Here is a 20541-nt window from a genome sequence, read left to right on the forward strand (position 1 = left end):
TTATTGACAAATCATGGGCTTCAGGTTTCTGTCATCTCCATTGTTGTTCTGTTGGCCTACCTAGTTGCTTCACCACCTTCAAAACCAGCCGCTGCCAACTGCCAAGGGAAGCAAGAACTAGATTTCACCTTGGAGACTGAAGGAGCCCATTTGTTTTCCAAAGAAGGGCCTCTGCTTTTTCGTAGAGTAGCTCTTGAGCTTGGGACCAGACCTTTCAAATTTGTTTCATTTAAGGTTTAACCAGAATATTTGATGTACACCTAACAATATTTATGAGTTACCATCGACCATTATTGAGCAACATTTTTTGTCCTAGGTTCAACTTTATGGCATTTATTATCAGCTAACAAACAAAAAGGATAGCAGATAATGATTTTCCTAATCGGAAGCTTAGCAAATTCTCGGTTTGGCAAGGATTTGAATAAGGTTCATGGCTTTTCGTTAACTGTGATTTATGTGTCTGAAACAACATCCAACTAACCTATTCTCTTAATAGAAATGTTGTTCTACTGCTTTTAATATATATATTGGTTAATTAGGTGGGACAATTAAGCAGGAGACAAATGTAGGTTTTCGCTTTGGAAGCATATAGGGGTGCAAAGAGATTGAAATGTCGATATTTCCATCGTGGGACAGTGTGTTTTGCAGGTTAGGCATGTTCAATACAAAAAAATTTGGTGCATGGATAACCTTAATTAAATAAAGACAAGAGGATAAATTATATATGATCTTGTATCTCTCACAAAGTCAAAGAACAAAGTTCAAAGGAAAAATAATCAGAAAAGGTCTGGCCCAGTCCATTAAAGGCCTTTTGCCCTTTGATTAGAATTTTCTTAACCTAAACCCATTATATTTAGTCGAGAAAATTCCTCTTGCCGCGATTTTCCCTTGTTTTCTACAAAACAAGCGAATCGTCCATCTCTCAAAACCAGAAGTCAAAATTCTTTTCTTTCTTTCTTTTTAATGTTTGGAAGTTGAAAATTATATCGTGGAAGAGAGACTGGTCAATTCAATTCTCTCTCTCTCTCCCTCCTGGTGAAGTTCTTCTTTGAATCTCTGTGATCTCATTTTCTCTCTCATTTCAAGCATAAATTAATAAATAAAATCTTTAAAAATTCTCATTTCCAGATCTAAATTATAGTTTGGTTTCCCCTTAATTTGGTGAAGAGAGATAAAAAGAGAAAGGAGACAGAGAGATTAAAAAAGCTTCGAAAGGAAAAAATGATCACAATTCCGTATTTGACCGCTTTAACCACCTACTTCAGCTATGGCCTTCTCTTCGCGTTTGGCCAATTCCGTGATTTCTTCAGGAAAATCTTTGATTGGTGGCATGCCAGCAATCTCCAGGTTCTTTTTTTTTTCTTTCTTATTATTTGTTTTTCATTTTTTAGAATAATAGTATCGCCATTATCAGAATATATTTTGTTTGAAAATTGCGTTGATAGAAGAGAGTTGCGTGACGATTTTTTTTTTTTGGTATTATGTAGGGATATGCTCCGATCTGTTTAGGACTTGAAGATTTCTACTTTCGACGCTTGTATCATCGCATTCAGGTATTTTCTTTTTCTTAAATGATTTCTTGATTCATTTAAGTTTCCTGGAGATGTCTGAAGACAAATTATCAAATTAAGCTTTAATAGAGATAATTTCACTCGAGAAATTAAATGCTTGAATCCTAAGTTTGGTTCCTAATCGTAATTTATTAATCCGTTATGCGTAGAAGCACTTAAATGTTGTTCATTTTGTATCTTTGAAGATCAAGGTAGCTCCATTTTGATCCTAGACGGTCTTTTGTGCAATTTCTTCCTATGTAACTTGTACATGACTGTCTGTTGCGTAATAATGCTGGTAACATGTTTTAAATTTTCACCTCTGTAGGATTGTTTTGGAAGACCGATATCAAGTGCTCCTGATGCATGGTTTGATGTTGTTGAGCCCTACTCCAATGACAATAATAAAACAATGAAGTGAGTCCTCTGTTATGCTTTCACTTTTCAATCCTATGTCAAGCTCACTTTCATTTATTCTACAACAGTTTTCTGTATATTCTGACTTTGTCTTGTTATTGCATTTACACAATATTCAAAAGAAAATTTGGCATCTGATCATTGCTCACTTCTTAGGTGAATGATTGAGATAAAAAGCTTGATTGCTAAATATTGATGTCACAAGCTTATGTTGATTAATTTTCCTGATTTGCATCTCTTACAGGCGAACTGACAAGATAAATAGGTGTCTGAACTTGGGATCATACAATTATCTTGGCTTTGCGGCATCTGATGAATATTGCACACCCCGTGTAATTGATTCATTAAATAGATTTTCAGCAAGTACCTGTAGTACTCGCGTTGATGGAGGTGTACTTTTTAATTCTGCCTTGCAGTCCATCTGGTTACATTCCTGGTTATCTGAAATCGTCCACTGCCTTTTCCCCACCAGGAACTACGACAGTGCATAAAGAACTGGAGGAATGTGTTGCAAACTTTGTTGGGAAGCCAGCTGCTATAGTCTTTGGCATGGGCTATGTGACAAACTCTGCTATCCTTCCTGTCCTAATGGGAAAGGTATGAACTCAATGGTAGCATGAGCGTTCTTCATGTAAAATGTTTATATCTAAACTTTTTTTTGGTCATTGCTCTGTGACTATTGTCATTGTTATTTTTCTTTGCATGTATCTACAGGGAGGGTTGATTATTAGTGATTCATTAAACCACAACTCAATTGTCAATGGTGCTCGAGGCTCAGGAGCTACTATCCGAGTTTTTCAACATAATAGTAAGTTGTATGTGGTATTTTAAACTGAATTAATTAATTAACTGACTTATCACTATGCTGATATAAATAAATCACTTTTGTCTTTTTAATTGTAGCACCTTCTCATTTGGAGAAAGTTCTCAGAGAACAAATCGCTGAGGGACAGCCCAGGACACATAGACCGTGGAAGAAGATAATTGTTGTTGTGGAGGGTATTTATAGTATGGAAGGCGAACTTTGTAAACTTCCTGAGATTGTTGCAATATGCAAGAAGTATAAGGTGATGCAGTTAATATAATAATCATGTTCTCCTGATAATTCATTCTGGGTTGTCCTAAAAGTAATCTGCCCTTGTCTTTTTTTTTTTGGCGCTTGGTTAATGATCAAGTAATAATGGGAAAGAAAAGAAAAATCATTGTAACAACTGCTAAAAGCTAAATGAGGTTGAGTTACCTTAACCCATAAACATGAATACTATGTATGTCTTGTTTTCTAATGATTTCCTCTCATTTTTTTTTTTTTCCAACAACTTTATAATGTATTTTCAGCCATAATGTTTTATTTCTTTAACTGAAAGTTGTGTCTATTTCCCATTTGTTTCAGGCATATGTTTATTTGGACGAGGCTCACAGCATTGGGGCAGTTGGGAAAACAGGAAGAGGAGTATGTGAGCTCTTAGGAGTGGATACTGCTGATGTGGATATCATGATGGGAACTTTTACAAAATCTTTTGGGTCTTGTGGTGGTTATATTGCTGGATCCAAGGTTTGTTGCTTTTGCTAATCGCTAACTTTCCTGGATCTTTTAAAGTCGCCTTGCACTGTTGTCATTTTTGTAATGTTCCATTTGTAGTTTAGCTTGATATGTCTGGTATCAGTTACTGGAGGGTTTCTATAGTGTGATGATGGCTGGTGATTTCTTTGATTGGGTGTGAAAATGCTGGATTGGATTAAAAGATATATATGTTGATATGCAATATAAGTCTAGGTGGATAGAGTAGAGCTTAGGTTTGCTGTTTGTCCCCCGTGATTATGTATAGGACTGGGTGGACTGTTCTTGCTGCTGCTTTTGTTCTTTTGAGGCAGGGATGATTCTTTTGAATGCCTGATCATGGGTCCATTACAGGGGCTATTGGTAAAATATGCCCAGTCATAAGGGAGGTATGTTGACCAATATCCTCTGTTTTTTAAGTTCATGTTCTGTGGCCTGTGTTCCCACAAAGGGATTTCCTGCTCCCTTATTTTAATGAATTCCTTTTCTCTGCTCTTCAAGAGAAAAAAAAAGTTTAGCTTGGTTCTGTCGATCATCCTTCTACAAATCTTGTAACTAACTTGTTCCCATGTCAATTTCAGGAACTTATACAATATCTCAAGTACACTTGTCCTGCTCATCTATATGCAACATCAATATCGCCTCCAGCTGCACGGCAAATTATATCTGCAATAAAGGTTATTCTTGGAGAGGATGGTTCTAGTAGAGGTATGATGTTTTCTCCTTCTAAGACTGTTGAACTTCCATTGTGATTTCACATTTGGATCTTCAAATCTTTTTGTCATGACTTGAGGCTTTTTTGTGTAATATTTAGGGGCTCAAAAACTTGCAAGGATACGTGAGAATAGCAACTTTTTCAGGTCAGAGCTGCAAAAGATGGGATTTGAGGTTCTTGGAGATAATGATTCTACTGTGATGCCTATAATGCTTTACAATCCAGCAAAGATCCCGGCATTTTCCCGAGAGTGCCTCAAACAAAATGTGAGATTAAAGCCAATTTCAGCTGTCCTTTTAACTTATTTGGACAGTATAGTTCTGCCATTCATCATATTTATTTTCACAGTGCATGTATCTCTCTGTCTAGTGTGTACTGACCAGTTGCTGAAAATGTAATCATGCTGTATCAGATTGCTGTTGTTACAGTTGCTTTCCCTGCCACCCCACTACTTTTGGCCAGGGCACGTATCTGTATATCTGCCGCACATACTAAGGAAGACCTTCTTAAAGCCTTGGAGGTAATTATTGGCTCTCTGCTTCCTTCTGCCCTACTCTATTGCCTTGGTTTAGACCTAGCAATTCGTATTTTCGTGTCTTAAACGTGTCAGACACGTTTAGACACACGTTAACGTTAAACACGAACACAACACGTTTAATATTCGTGTCTTAAATTTAAAACACGTATACGTATACATTTAATACACGTGTAACACGATACAAAACGATTTACACGTTTTATACGTTTATTAAACGTGTCAATATACGATAGGACACGATTAAAAATACATTTAACATGATTAACACGTTTAACATGATTAAATAAAAATATTTATAATTAAATATAATTTTATTATTTAAATTTAAAATTTATAATTATAAAAATAATTATAAAAAATAATAATAATATCAAATATAATAAAATTTAATATAAATAATATACATAAAATTCATTATTATATATAAAGTTAAAATACACATCAAATAATTATTAAAAATTATTTATATAAAATTAAAATAGTTTTTAACTTTTAATGTTTAATAGGGTAATAAACATGTCATGTATACACGTTTAAACACGTATATATGTTTAAACACGATAACACAATTAAGTAAACGTGTTTGACACGTTAAGATACGAAAATTTTCGTGTCTTAACGTGTCAGACACGATTAGACACGAAACACGTTAAGGGTAAACTCAAAACTTGTTTAATCCGTGTCTTTTTGCGTCGTGTTAACGTGTCGTGTTCAAAAATATCAGGTCTACCTTGATTATAATGTGGATTAGAAACTGCTACTGGAGTGATCAATTAGTGTGCACAAGGTGATGGTTTCAAGGGTTAATTGTAATTGCTTTCTTCATGACAGGTTATCAGTGAGGTCGGGGATATGGTGGGCATAAAATACTTCCCTGCAGAGCCTAAGAAACTGGAGCAGGGGAAAGACACAATCAAGTTGGAGTGAAAGGTTGAAAAGTTGCTTGGAATTGCTTCCCGTCTGTAGATTTTATCTAACAAGTGATTCTTCTTCAGCGGTCACTCGTTTGTAGTCCCAATAGCCCCGGTATCCTAAGGTTCCTACGTTTTGTGGTTTGCGCATGATATTCTTGGGATTTTCGCTACTTAATGTATAGGTGCTAATTTAATTCATTTCATTGTATGATCATTTTCTCCTTCCCAACCCGCGACAAGTCTCATCTTTGAAGTAGAAATAGGAGACCTCAAGACAACGAAAACAGGCTTCACCATCAACTTCTACATTATCAGCAAACTTTTCCAATTTTTCTTTCTATAGAAAATATTTTGACAGAGTATCGGTCTCTTGTCCCTCTCATCATACATTGCTCATTCTTTCTTTTATCTGAAGAAAGATGCTAGGTTCGCATCACACGAATAAGGGAGCAAGTTAACCCCCGAGTCATTTGCAACTTAAAACACAGTTGGCCACGCAGATCAAGCCAATATCTAGTAATCCATAAATTACGGACAGGTCAAGGTCAAGGTCAGTCAACCATTGACAGTGTGTAAGCGAAAGATATTGGCTAAAATGCAGTCGAGTTGAGAGTGTAATCGAATCATTAAATAAACTAAGAAAAATCATCATCTGCCAAAAGAATAATTTAGATGATTATGATCGGCTCACTAACAAATTTACAGCAAATTTTATTACATGCACAAGCACATGAAGAAGGAAATTCCTTTGAGGCAAGAATTTTGTTACTGGACTCGAGAAACATTGATGCACGGCGTCTCCTTTCATGTTTTGGCTAGCCTCAGCCTACTCCATTCATTGGCTCCCATTGGCACTTGCGTACAATTGGAGCTATACTACTTTGCCAAGCCACTATGCAGGAACCAGTTTTAACACTGCCTCACCAAGATGGAGATTTATGGACAATTTCCTGTCAACACATAATCCTTATATGTTTATGTTTTTTATATATGCTACAACAATGCCAGAACCATTCATGCCTGCATCTCATTCCCAATTCTAGACAATTGCACATGAAAGAACCCAATGAATATAACAAGAAACAATCATGCATATGCTCCTAAAACAGATCCACCAAAACTGGATTTGGCTTTAATTAATTCAAATCATGAGCTATATGCTTGACAAATCCCTCAATATGGGCAGCTACATCACACTGGCAAACAATTCATCATAGAAGAACAATAAGCATGAGAGGTTGGACTTCAAAGTCCAGGGATAATTCACACAACTATAAATATAAAATTATCAAGGGTAAATACTCGTACCTCCCTAACTTTAGATCATAATTCACCCTAGATTCATCAGTATTGAAAATGAACACTTCACCCCAATAATATATATATATATCATTAGACATATACATCCTACCGTTAATGTTTTTGGCTTTTCAATAATACGTCACAAACTTTATAACCATTTTACCCTTCTGTGTACTGTTCATCTTCTCCAATGGAAATACAATTCTCATGGAATTTGTACCAGGACTTAGCTTCCATTGGGCATCTAATATCTCAAGACTCAATTGATATCTCAAGACTCAATTGATATCTCAAGACTCAGTTGGATATTCATCCTTCAACCAGAATTATCATTAAAATCAAACCACAAATGCAATTTGATGAGACCTCAATTATCGGACAAATCAAACCAACAAGAACAAGAACAATGACTAAAACAATTGAATCAACCAAACAAATCCCCCAACCCAAACTCGTAATCCCACTCTCCAAAAACCAAAACCCCAGATTTTCAGAGTCTTTCATTTTCCCACAGTTAAAACTTTAAATCAACCCAACAACAATGACTTTTTTTTTTAAAGCTGGGTATGTATTGCTATAAAAATAATTACCAAAAATGTCTACTGGAAGAAAGATACATAATAAATTCTTCACCTCAACACTGGACAATACAAACTCAGTATCACAACCAGAACAACATTTTGCCTTATCAGTCCTCTATACAAAAACTCAACCTACCATACACCCAAAAACCCAGATCAAAACAAAAGCATAGTCCCGAGATTAACCTAAAACCAACAATAATGAATATCTAAGTAGCTGTTGTTGCTCTTTTTCAAGTAACCGGAAAAAGAGGGACAAGCCTAGACTCTGAATCTCACTTCATAGATGTCGGTGACAGATGTTAAGTGCCAAAGAAGGGAAGTCAAGAATGCTAGGGGAAAGTTTTTCAGGTTTTCGGAGATAAAACCCAGAATTGTATGAGCCAAAATTTGGGTTCAACAATTTGGTCTTGAGGTTCTTGGGAAAGCTTCTTCGCTTGTAAAGCCTGAACCCAGAATTTTACTTGTTTTTGGGATGGATTTGATGGGAGGGATGTGGGTTAGGTTCAGAATGTGGGTTCTTGGCAGTAGTGGGTTAGTGCTTAATCAAAGTGTTGCCAAATGTTTTGCTTGATTACCCGAAGCTTTGAAGTTAACTAACAAATTGGTAGAAAATCCTTGATAGAAATATATAAAGAAATGCTGCAGAGTCTTGTCAACCATTCTAAACAAACAAAATGATTGCTCCAAAACACAACACAACAATTTAACTAAGTTAATAAAATCAAAGTGAAAATCCAAAGTCACTCAAGTTTAATACTTCGTCTGGCATCTAAATGGTTACTCTTGTAACAAAAAAAAAAACTGCAGAATTGGTTCTTCCAAGAAGAACAAGAGAGTTTGAAAGTTCAAGGTGAATTTTTTTGACATTTTTAACTTTTTAATTTTATGGGTATTTTAGTAATTTTATAAAATCCGTTAACGGTATTTAAGATTTTGGGGCGGAGTGTCCATTTTTAATACTAATGGACCTGGAGTGAATTATGATAAAAAGTTGGGGAGGTAGGAGTAATTTACCCAATTATCAATGATCTATTCAGAAAAAGTTTCAGAAAGAGGTAGGACTTGGATTTCCTTCTCACCCCAACAATAGCTTAAAACTCAATTTCTTAATATTTAACACATATGCACATGACCACATAAGCTAAGTTCTTCAAGATTACTCTTCTCTTCGGTAATACCTATCCTCAATTCATCAAGTCACGCAATACAAAAATACAATAGAGTTAAAGAAGCACTTGGACATGTAATCCCTTCTGCACCAACTCCTATTTTGTTTGTTTGTTTTTTCTTTCCCTCCATCTTGCCAAGTTCTTTAATAACTAGAATATACTTGACAAAATCACTAAGTAATGTGAGGGACTTAATGGAATACAAAAAATATATTAACTCATGTAGCATACAAAAATGGCTACACCTTTTTCTCAGACTCACTGTTTCAGAAGCACATATATTAGCAAGGCGTGCCCAGGACAAGAGAGAAGGAAAAATTTCTAATGGTCAAATTAGAAGCAGATATCCATACCACAAAGAAAAATTATGATGTCTTCTGCATATTGAAACCTTCAAGAATATGAGCATTGGGAATGAATGTTGAGGTGACTGGCACTAGGTATCTGATTGCAGCAACTAAACATTTACATTACCATGATAAAACAAAAGCCCACTAAACACCAAAGGGCAATTCAGGCAAACAGAAACTCAAACGTCATCATTGATCCTAAAACACAATTTGCATAGTGAGAGGTAACCTCTGGATGACTAAGATAAAGTACTTTAGATGTTAATACATATATTCCCAAAGAGATGCACAAAGAGCACAAAACTAACAGATGGAGTGCAAATATCTACAGCCAGTCCATAGTAATTCAAAATAAACAGTTACAAGAGTTTCCTCTTAACAACTTCTTAAAATAAGAGTCTTCAATAACCAGAGTAAAGAAACACCTCTTGAGTGATAGCTGCAACTGTCAGTATGAATTCACCATGATAATCACAATACAAAGCAGTTCCATATTATCTAATTGTGAGAATAATTTCCATTTCATAATCATAACGAATGAGAAAACCATAAGAATATGCTTGAAATTGCCTTATTTTGTTAAGCACTTTCCTTTAACCAAAAGAAAAGCTGATATTCCCTCTTTGTTTTTCATTAAGGTTCTCAACAATAGTAAGCACTACTTTAACGAAAGCACCATAAGCACAATGCACTGCAAAAAATCTGCACCAGACTAAAATTCATATAGTGCAACATAAAAAGAAAAAAAAAAACACTAACAAAGGAACCTACTCATTCTCCTACCACCACTACATTAAAAGAAAGGTAACATAAAAGCTAATAAGGTTCAAACTCTTACATTGCCATGGCTGATAAGTTTCTCCTTTCAAAAACCCTATAACCATCATGAAAAACCTCAGGAAAAGCCTTTCCCAAGCTTCTGGATCGCACAAAACATTTTCCTTCTAGAACCAACTGCATTTATTCCCATATCCTTCAAATCTTCCAATGTTAACAAAGGCAAAACCTCATCATCCACTTCATGGATCTCGAAAACCGGGGCATACCTTCCTAACCCCAAACTGTTCAACCATATCCTAACCCCATCTTCCCCACACTGCCGAATGTCGGTATCAGACGGCCCAGATAACTCCACCCCGTCCGAAACCCTAGTCCGAATTGGTCTCCTTTGACTACTCCCATGATAAAGAACTTCCCTTTCACTGCCATCGACACCCAGATTATCCAACGAATGAATCGGACTCCGCTCTTTCATGGGGCTTTCGGAGTTCTCCATGTCGAAATCATCGTTATCTTCTCCGGCACTGTATTTGTCCTCTGTTTCCACATTATTGTTGTTAGCGTTGTTTTTGCTGCCGTTGATGCTGATGTTTCCGCCCCCTCCGCCGCCGGAATCGTCGATTTTGGAAACCCAATTGGATCGGACCCTTTTCGTTGCGGAGCCCCGTTTCTTGAAATCTTTGACTCTCCAGCTACCAATAGCGACGCTATCTAAATTGCTGTTATTGTTGTTAGCATCCCTTTCGTCATCGAAGGTTTCGTTGTTGGTGTTGAAGTCAGTGCTGAGATTGGTTAGAGCGCGAGTTTTGGACGATTTAGTACTTGCAGCGGCGACAGAGGGATTTAAGGAATGATGGGGTTGGTGTTTCCATTGCTTGACGCCGGCCGCGGCGGCGGCGGAAGAGGACGAGGGTCTTCGAATATGAGAATCGTAGGGTTGGTCGCCGCCGATGTCGCCTAATCGAACGCTGGGACGTCTCTGGCGTTTCGATCCAACGGTCTCAGATGAAGCCACCACGAGGGGTCCGACGACGCCGTTTAGCTGACCGTCCGATGGGTTTATATCCGCCATTTTTATTTTTCTAGGCTTTTTCTATTATTTTTTTTCTGGGTTTGTTCTATTTGTGAAGAAAGTGAGGAAGGCAAAGTTGTGATAAAAGAAGGTGGCTTTTGGATGGAGAGAGAGAGAGAGTGAAGTAAATGAAGCGAGGAGAAGAAAAGAGAAAGGAAGAGAGAGTGGAATTGGAGTGTGTCAATTGAGATGTTGGGTTAGTGACGCGTGTCCCCTTTTCCTACCGAAAGGGAACAAAAGGTTTTCCAGATTTTCAATATTATTTCAAGTCGTTGGAGTAATTGATTTTCAGATGAGGAAATTGTATGCGGCAACATATTATGGTCTCGAGGACCATATAATAACAAAGCAAAGAGGATGTACTATAAATTCTGTATTCAACATGTTTTGATTAGTAAAAAAGACAGTCAAAGCATTAAAAAAACTATCCTATTTATTATACAAGTTTTGGTCCTATACTCATATTAATGCTAATAAAATGAGAAAAGTTAAGAGGACAAAAGAATTATGACTATTTAGCTAAATTAATGATGCGAGTATGTATCAAAATTTACATATCTCCTTTCCAGAAATCATTGATACTTAATGCAACCAATGTTGATTCACACACAAAATTCAGAAGAAAGCCTGATTCTATATGTCAACTAAATGGGGCCATAGCCCTTAGCCTACTAACTAGCAATCAATGACTTTGCCAAAGACAAGATGAGACTTCAGTAATTCCAGCCAAAGGGTCATCCAGAATCAACACGCTATAGACACTAGAAAGTTATTACTCATTATGCCTAGGAATTTCAACCATTTAAAAAGGTCCGAATGAAAAATTGCTGTGCCACATACCGACCTGCTCCTCAGCACATGTACTATTAATGCTTTTTGTCTACATTCTCACAAGAAATTTCTAGTGCAAGTTGTGATTTGCGAATCTGTTGTCAACCCTGACTTCTGACTCTTTTGCTTCGTTTGAGTTTCATGGAAAAATTTTAGGCACCAAGCTAATGATAGACATGCTAGAAAGTCAACTGTATGCCTTATGAAATGGGTAAAGCGTCTACATCAGAATCTCATGAATTCATAAATACAATGTAGACCCTATTAGCACTGAAAAATAACAATGAACCTACGCATGAAACCTTGCAAAACTGACTTTCTAATCTACACTTGCTTTTCGACTGAAGGGAGCTTTCAAAAGGCAATGCAGCCTGAAAGCTTTCACTCCCAAAATGAATCTTTTAAGATGAGTATGCTAGTTGCGGCTGCTTCAAGTGTAGCCCAAAGTGGCCTCCGTTTTTTCAGTCTTTAATTTGTCTCTGTGAACTATATCCAGCAATAGTTTCACAGTTAGGAAGGTCAAGATCAAGCGCGGTTACCAACGATTCAATCAACTGGGACTGTGCAAAGCTGACCATGTCCAGGACTGTGCTCTAAAGGATACATGGTTGTGCCTTTCACAAATTTTTGATGGTCAACAGCAGCCTTTCTGAGCTTAGAGACCGACAAATGTTTCCTTTTAACTTGCTTCTTTATTTTTGAGCACGAACCAAGCAGGTCTTCAGATCCTGCTCCAACCCTCCTACAGAAATAAGAAATTGCATTTATTACATCTTCAGGAACACAGCTTTAAGCTGGAACAGAGTAGTTTTCATTATATCATATGTTATCTAATGCACTGCACTAAAAACTCTACTAACACCAACTTTCAAAAAAAAAACTCCACTAACACTGGTGACCACTACAGTGAGATTTCTTGTGGTGAGATCCAATGAGATCTTGCCAATAACTATAATGGTCACTGATTAACACCATACAAGATTCAGGTGACCACTACAGTGAGATTTCTTGTGGTGAGATCCAATGAGATCTTACCAACACCTGTAATGGTCACTAATTAACACCATACAAGATTCTTGAGCAACAATATGCCAATATAGGCAAAACTAAAGGTTTTACATAATTAGTACCTGTTTGTGCAACTTCTAAGTATGGGTGTCAATGAACCAAGCCGAGCCAAGCATCACCTTGTTTGTGCTTGGATCAGCTAAATTTTTACAATCTTGTACATGAGCAGAGTTTTATTCAAGTTTCAAAAATTTTGTTTGAATTTGGCTCAATTAATTTAGCAGAGCGCAAGCTACTAATGAGCTTGTAGAAAAAGCACGATAAAAATGGGTCTTTGAGCTCACAAATGGTAGACTCAAGGTCAATGGACAATGCCACGGCTCACTTGTGATCCTGCACATTGAGTACCCCTGACAACCATTGGCTTATGGAGGAGAAGGGCAGGACTTTGTCTATAGAGCACAAGGACCACCCACTCACATTTTGTCATCAGATGTGGGATGGCAGGATAAAATGACTGGAAAGGAGATTTTGTTCTCTTTCTCAAGTCTTAATATCACAAATGACCACTGTTGGACCACATAAAAAGTTCCCCTACAACAATTATTTTTCAAAAAAGGGTTTTGCTACTGAGTGCCCTGAGGACATTCTTTAAGATCACTGTATTAAGTACTGCATTTAAGACAAGAATATTACTCTAAATAGTAATTTAACTAACCCTAAAGAGTGCTCTTACAGCACTCTTTAGCAAAAACCTTCAAAAGATTATGTATGACTTTAATATAGGTAATATTTACTTTTCAATGATGTAAATATTAAATTATATTTTGAACTTTATTGAAAGATATTAAAGCTTAAAAATAATGATGTTAAAAAGAATTAAACAAACACTTATCAAGCTTTTTATCAAACTTTGTGATGAACAGCTTATCGAACTTGTCCGTGAACATAAAAGAGCCATGCTTACCTACGTTCAAACTCAGTTCATTATTAATCAAGCTTAAAGATATCGTTTGAACTTATTTGTTAAGTTTCATAAACAAACCTAAACGAGCTTTAACCAAACTTGTTCACAAGCTGCTCATTGAACATATTAGTTCACTTACACCTCCACTTCTAAGCAGTTGTCTACCTCGAAAAGCTAATAATGAGCCAAATAGGTTTTTCAAAAGAGCAACTTCTAGCTTTTATAAAAGCTGCAAATGAACTTTTAGAAGCAACTTGGATCATGGAAAACCGACTTCAGCAGCAAATAACCCATAACAAGAGCAATAATATCTTTGTTTTATATTATCTTAAGGTCAGATCAGATGTTCTCAAACATTCTTTGTGTGCTAAGAGTGATTATCGCATGCAAGTCTCCGCAACCATGAGCATGTCTTATGTATTAGTAGACCCTTGTAAAACCTAATTATTGAGTTAACTTCTGGGTCCAACTTGCCAATAGTTGTGCATGTGATTGCCCGCATGATACATAAGGTGGATAATACAGCCTCAGACTTATCACCCAGTATTAATTACCATATGATGAAAAAGGAAATAATAAAAGATTGTTACCTCAACAATTTTTCTGATGCAATTCTAGCAGCTCTTATGGCACTACGACTTGGCAGCCACTTCACCACTCGGCTGGAATCAGCTCGCATTGGAGAATGGATTTTAATAAGCTTAACAATACCAAATGCAAATTTGTCAAAGATAATGATTTCTCTAGGCTAATTAGGATAGGACTGCAGTAACATCATGAAAAAGAGAGAATTCGTACTCTTCCAACTAATAGTCACATAAGGAGAACTTCTCTTATTATTAACTCCATGACAGAACTCATGTAATAATTTCAATATAAAGAGGGAGGGAGAGGGAGAGAAAGCATACACCCAAACATTCCATCATCTGGTAGTAAGCCCTGCCATGCAAAGGTGTATGGCCTTTCCGAGATTCTGAGAAATATCTAGTCCTAGGAGAACATCATGAAGGTCCTCTTTGTCAGGTAAGCACAATTAAATTGTTAAGTTGCAGGGAAAGATAGTTAGAAGGAACAATACCATTCTTTATAGCCTGGATCCACTGTGAAACCATACATATCTACCGAATCACATACAGAGAGAGCAAATTCAAGAGCCTTGAGCCCAGTACCTTTTGCAGCTGAACCAAAGGATGCACCTAGCATGAGATATACGGGATTTCTTATTGGAATTTCCTGCGTATGAAAACAACAAAAAAGTTTATGAAGTTTTTGTCAAAAGAAAAAAAAAAAGTGGCAGCAAAGGGGAAAAGAGCATGTTGCTAAAAATTCCATCTTTCAGTCTTTCAGACATCAATATTTTAAAGAACAGTTTCCTATAGGATTTTTTTTTTTTGAAAAATGTGGTTGAGCAGTCAATTTTGCATAAGAAGCTCCACAGTTTTTACAGGAAAAAAGACACATTCGTTTACATCATTTTGATCAATAAATGCAGGAAGAGGGGGGGTTGAGAAAATGTAATAACAATGACGGGCAATCCACCTACAGATAAAAGGATCAACATTTTCCAAACCAATGCAATGTTAAATCATAGGTGTGTTGTGCGTTAGCATTTGCATGTGTACATATGTGTGTTAAGAAAAACTACTGTTGCTGTATATAACAGCTGTTTCAACAAGAAGTACTAGTTTGAAGAAAAATCAAAACCACAGAAAGGAACTAGATGGAAACAATATACTAACCCGAATCATCTGGCTCATAATGTCATGAATTGTAGTTTTTATTATCAAGACCTCCTGCCTTGTTTCTGTAAAATCCATATATTTAGCATGCTTCTATGACTATGAAAGTATAATAAGTAAACAACAAGTGGGAAAATTCCAATACCATCCAATTCCACAACTTTATCCAGAGCTTTGGCAGATCCTCTATTAAGAAGCCGGAATGAACTTTTTTTGCCCACATATTCAGTATAGTTCTGCAATAGAACATTTAACATATGGAAAAATTGTGAGAAAAATTATTAGAAAGAACCAAGTGAAAGAAAAAAAGGAAAGCCAAAGTTAACCTCAATTGGGGCACCATTCTCTCTAATGACAACATCATAGCTATCTATCTCCTTCCCAAACCTTGTTTTCAGAAGATCTCCGGAGTTGCCAATAACAGCACACCGAGCAAACTGCCTTGGAACATAAGGTGGTGTTTCAGGGAGGACAAGTGAAAGCTTCTCCATACATAAAGCTTTATTTTTACAGTGGTTCCTGCAATACAGAAACAAACTCCATAAAACTTTTGCAGCTGTAGTTTATCTCAGAAGCACATACTAATAATCTGCACATCAAGTATCTCTAAGTAAAACATCCAGACCAAAAACCGCATATGAGATTCTATTTGAAATATAAAAGTAAATTTAGCTTTTGAGTAATGTCATATGTGCAGAAATTAGATGTTCTCTGAATCCTAAAAAGAGTGGCATCTGAATTCTGATGGAAAAAATTTATATCATCCATCTTTCTTCAGGAATGTAATGTATATGAGCAGCAACGTCATATTCTCTGTCTTAAACTTATCAGATGTAGCAGTTATGTCATTATATTCTCTTTCATAACCTTATCAGATGCTATTGATGCAAACACCGTGTAGAAGCAACTACTCATATATTTTAGTCACCAAAAAGAGTACTCACAGTAGCACTCCTTTATTAATCCTGCGCCATGCATACTCCTCCCACCCATTTGGTAAAGCATCAAGGAACTCCCTAGTGAGTATTGTAGTGCTATTCCTCACCTAAACAATCAACTCACTAAATAACAAATCAACAATAAAGAAATAAAACAAATCTTAAATAAGCAACATTATACGGGAAAAACTTAAACCAAATTGGAGAAACAAATCACCACACTCACCTGTTCCCACGTGGCCACCGCTTCACAAAGATTAAACTCAAAGGATAAACCTTCAACTTCTCCAGTGTTAGGATCCCTCTGTTTACATGATTACATATATGAATTTCAAACAACAATTCCAATGGAGAGAACTAAATTTCTGGAATCTAAAAATAAATTCATAGAATTGTTAAAGCAGACACATACCCATTTGGAGTCAGTGTCACTAGGATAGGTTAGTGTTACTTGGCAATAATCTTTACCACTTATAGCTTGTAAACCTAATCCGTTTGCACTCTGAATGAATTATCAAATACACCAAATCAAACCATTAAGAAGAATAGAAAAAAATAACATAATCAAACTAGATTTCTTATATACAACATTAATTCAACAAGAATTTTTTTTTTTAAAATAAAATGACAGTACCCAAGTTAAGATTATTGAAGTGAACAAGCAATAGTTAGAATACGAAGAGAAAAGAAAAAGTAGACTGACCACACACTTCTTGAAACCACTTTGCAGAGATTGCAATGCTTCCCAATCTTCACCTGACGGTTGATGATTCTCATCTACAAACAATAACAATGAAAATAAACCCCAAAAAGTTTTTTTTTAAAAGAAAAAAAGAAGTAAGGAAGTATGTATATTAAATACGCACAACGATTGGAGAGTCCAGTGATGTAAATGAGAATGGCTGCCACCCCAGAAAACAAAGCTACTAAAAGACCCAACTGCAAAATCCTCATTTAAATGGGATTTGAGGGACGATTATGGAAAATATTGGCTTTCCAAGTTTATTTGATGGATGACAGATTCAGTATGGATCTGAGTAAGCAACCGGATCGATTTTCTAGAGCTAACGAAGAGTGAGAAAAAGAAGAAGTGAAGGACAGAACAAAATGCGTGGTGTACTCTACATGCCGCGTATTGGATTTTTTTTTTTCTTTTCATATTTTAGTAGGCTGAAACAATAGGAGAGGCCCAAATGGAATTGAGGCAGGCTGTCTTTGGGTCTTGAGCCCAGCTCCCCACTGTTCAAATGGACCGAAATTGGGTGACTAATAAATTTAATAGCCACGACCACTACTTAACTAAAAGCCCATTTATTGTTACATGAGTCCAAACCTTTCTCCTGTGGGCTGTGAGGCAAATAGCCATAGGATAGAATTTCTTCTGCTTCTTCTTCTTTGTTATCCTTTCCACACCTCTATTTCTCTAGGGATGTGCACAAGTTGGCATTACATTATCTGAATATGAATTATGTTCTAAAAAAATAAAAAAAATAGCATTCCTCTGCCCTTATTCTAACAGTGCCTTTTTCCCCCTATTCTTCTGCCATATTTTGTAGGGTAAACGCTACATTTTTCTTTTCCAATAAACACCATTAGGTAAAATGACCACCACTCTAAAATAGTACACAAGATAGTTAGTTTAATGGGGTATTAGGTAAAACTTCTAGATTATGCATATACGGTGAGTCAAACTTTTTCCTTTTTTTGACCTTTTGGTATAAGATAAGAAACATAAAGAGATAATTCATTGTCATGGTACTGGACCACCGAAATTTCTGTACAAGACAAGAAACATAATAGGTCGACTTCACTGATTTCATGTGCTAACAAGTGTAGTCCCCTATGATGGAGGGATGGGCACTGCAGAGCCTCCGGGTAAAGCCTAGGAAGCAACTACTACGCTTTCATTGCTCAGGCTTAAATCCCCTTCGCAATTAATCTGCTACCAGCTACGAGCTTTCTCCATTTTGTGATTTGTAAATAAGCTTTCAGTTTTCTGCAAAATGTCACCAAAAATTTTTTTTTTAAAAAAAAAACGTCGCCCTCTTTGAAAAATGCCAATACCATAGTTGGTTTCGATTTTATCAAATCTAAATTCTAATCTAACATTGCGTATTCGCCAGTTATGGCTACTCGCTCTACGCCACTTGCCACTTTATGGGTATACTTGATGTGCCTAGCCGAAGGCCTAGAATTAGAAAGGGAAAAGCCCAACTTAGATTGGTAGGTTTTATCATGTTTTTATGGTTGAGTTGGAAAAAATTAAAGGCAATATACTCGATGGACCTTTGTTCATCGATCCCCCTCGACGAGTAATATGGACCAGAGAGTTACATTTTATGTTTGGTATGACATCCTAATCTAACTTATTTATTAAAATTAAAGTCATTTTAATAAATCTTTGTATTGACATATATGACTTAATGTTATATAAACAGCGATAATATATGTGAATTATAATGGTATATTTTACGTATGGGTCAAACTCCTTTCAATGCAAGACAGGAATAATTTAGAGAATTCATTTTCATGGTGTTGGACCACCTATATTCCTTGATCACCCGTCAAATATTTGACTGCAAGGCCGACTTCGCCGATTTCATGTGCTTGCATGTGTAATTCTCTCGAAGGGATGGGCATCGGGCAGCACAGGAAGCAAAAGTTTGGATGCTCAGGGTTACGTCTCCTTCGCAATTAATCCGCTAGTTGTCAATTCTTTTCCAGGCACTGTCTGCTACATTCAATGTTACGAACAAAAACAGTCCTTGTAGGATGAATCTCATCACCGTTCGTTTTCCATTTGGATTTCGTTGTTGAGCTAGCCCATCATGTTGGCAACGACTGACCTTCCCGTCAGCATTTTCATCTTTTTGATGTCTATTTCAGTCTAAAAGCATCATGGAAAATGGCAAAATGCTCCTGTTCAATAGGGTTAGTAGCATTTCTCATGTACTTATCAACTAGGAAAGATGCACCTAAATTGGGTGGCGCAGTCTAAACCTAAACCCTTTATTGTGACCTCTGTTTACTTTCGGTGGACTCCTACTGCCCAAATGAACCTGGTTCTATGGTACGGGTACCAACTGCCGCCACAGCCTAACCAGCCAAAGGCCACTGACAGCACTCTTAAAAGTTTCCGATTTAATTAGCCCTACTCCTAATAAGATGGCAAAAGTTGATCTAACCCTTAGGCTGCAATAATGGTAAGACTTATCGAACCAAGACCCACACCACAGAGCCGATTGCAGTTATAAGCCACCCTTAGTGGCCCAGTTGCTCATGGCCCTAAAGCCTAAAAGCCTAATTTCAGTAATCCTGTTGGAATCGTACCGTGTGAAGGGGACCATGAATCCATGATGTTGTTCTCCAGGAAGCTTGCAGAGAAATGTTTTTTCTTGGAGTTTAATGGTTACAAATTAAATTAAACACTCCGTGATATCTACGCTTTTACATACATTCATCTTCTGGTCAGAATCAGACATCCCATGATACTCCAAGGTCGACAATTGTTCAGGTTGCGGTCCCAGTCTACTTGTTGTATTGTTTCATGTAGCTAGATAACAAATGATGAGAGCAATTGGGGGAGCTTCTTATTTCCCCATTTACAGTTGGGAACCTTGAGTTCTAAAGATAAAGGGATAAAACAAAGCCCAGTTGAGATTGCTGATTGGTTTTGCTTCAATCCAAATGCAACGCACGTATCCAGGAAAACAAGAACAAAAAATCTGTAGATATGTTACTTGTTAGGAAAGAAAAATTTTAAATCGAATAACAACAGCCCTTTGGCATCCTTACACTTGTGTGCTTGGACAAATTGGCAAGTTGGACAGAGATGCCTGCATGAATTGTATAGCAAAGGCCAAACATTGTCAAGTGTTCATTGAGGTCAAATGGACAAGTGTCAATTTGCTCTTGGGGTCGACCTAATTCGACAAGAATCAAGTTCACCTGTACTCTGATTAATCCATTTTTGGCAGGTGTTTAACATTATGACTAGTTATAAAATACATATACATATATATATATATATCTGTATGGTCTGATCTAGATGTTTTCATTTATTGATTATTAAAGAGATCTAACTGTGGAACAGACAAAAATCCAACAAA

At 36.6% G+C, this 20541-nt stretch overlaps 3 protein-coding genes across 4 annotated transcripts; 1 reads left to right on the forward strand and 2 right to left on the reverse strand.

Moving 5' to 3' along the window:
• On the forward strand, positions 862 to 6051 carry LOC18605179 (long chain base biosynthesis protein 2a). Its single transcript, XM_007038034.2, has 12 exons — positions 862 to 1347; positions 1488 to 1553; positions 1879 to 1967; positions 2212 to 2357; positions 2440 to 2564; positions 2682 to 2775; positions 2871 to 3034; positions 3358 to 3519; positions 4107 to 4233; positions 4340 to 4506; positions 4653 to 4760; positions 5610 to 6051. Exons 1-12 carry the CDS (start codon positions 1222 to 1224, stop codon positions 5703 to 5705), a joined length of 1470 nt encoding a protein of 489 aa, XP_007038096.2. The 5' UTR covers positions 862 to 1221; the 3' UTR covers positions 5706 to 6051.
• Positions 6294 to 11221, reverse strand: LOC18605180 (protein bicaudal C). The gene is made up of 2 exons (XM_007038035.2): positions 9936 to 11221; positions 6294 to 6642 (listed from the first exon to the last, which is right to left on the reverse strand). The coding sequence occupies exon 1, from the start codon at positions 10947 to 10949 to the stop codon at positions 9993 to 9995; it is 957 nt and encodes a 318-aa protein (XP_007038097.2). The 5' UTR covers positions 10950 to 11221; the 3' UTR covers positions 6294 to 6642; positions 9936 to 9992.
• LOC18605181 (sialyltransferase-like protein 2) lies at positions 11958 to 17551 on the reverse strand. 2 transcript variants are annotated; one of them, XM_007038036.2, is made up of 12 exons: positions 17299 to 17551; positions 17136 to 17209; positions 16845 to 16934; positions 16659 to 16736; positions 16439 to 16539; positions 15821 to 16013; positions 15640 to 15730; positions 15495 to 15559; positions 14834 to 14988; positions 14664 to 14745; positions 14346 to 14455; positions 11958 to 12522 (listed from the first exon to the last, which is right to left on the reverse strand). In XM_007038036.2, the coding sequence occupies exons 1-12, from the start codon at positions 17384 to 17386 to the stop codon at positions 12327 to 12329; spliced, it is 1323 nt and encodes a 440-aa protein (XP_007038098.2). In that variant the 5' UTR covers positions 17387 to 17551; the 3' UTR covers positions 11958 to 12326. The 2 variants fall into 2 exon arrangements, with proteins under 2 accessions (XP_007038098.2, XP_017974013.1); XM_018118524.1 differs by lacking the exons at positions 17136 to 17209; positions 17299 to 17551 and having other exon boundaries at positions 12187 to 12522; positions 16846 to 16883.

The sequence above is a fragment of the Theobroma cacao genome, chromosome 3, assembly GCF_000208745.1.
Source record: "Theobroma cacao cultivar B97-61/B2 chromosome 3, Criollo_cocoa_genome_V2, whole genome shotgun sequence".
NCBI classification, from domain to species: Eukaryota; Viridiplantae; Streptophyta; class Magnoliopsida; order Malvales; family Malvaceae; genus Theobroma; species Theobroma cacao.

Coding starts and splice junctions, on each gene's coding strand:
- LOC18605180 (XM_007038035.2), bottom strand. CDS start 10,949: ATGGCGGATATAAACCCATCGGACGGTCAGCTAAACGGCGTCGTCGGA.
- LOC18605179 (XM_007038034.2), top strand. CDS start 1,222: ATGATCACAATTCCGTATTTGACCGCTTTAACCACCTACTTCAGCTAT. Junction 3,035..3,357: donor CAATATGCAAGAAGTATAAG/GTGATGCAGTTA, acceptor CATTTGTTTCAG/GCATATGTTTATTTGGACGA. Junction 4,234..4,339: donor AGAGGATGGTTCTAGTAGAG/GTATGATGTTTT, acceptor TGTAATATTTAG/GGGCTCAAAAACTTGCAAGG.
- LOC18605181 (XM_007038036.2), bottom strand. CDS start 17,386: ATGAGGATTTTGCAGTTGGGTCTTTTAGTAGCTTTGTTTTCTGGGGTG. Junction 16,737..16,844: donor GTGACACTGACTCCAAATGG/GTATGTGTCTGC, acceptor TCATGTAAACAG/AGGGATCCTAACACTGGAGA. Junction 16,540..16,658: donor CGGTGGCCACGTGGGAACAG/GTGAGTGTGGTG, acceptor TTGATTGTTTAG/GTGAGGAATAGCACTACAAT.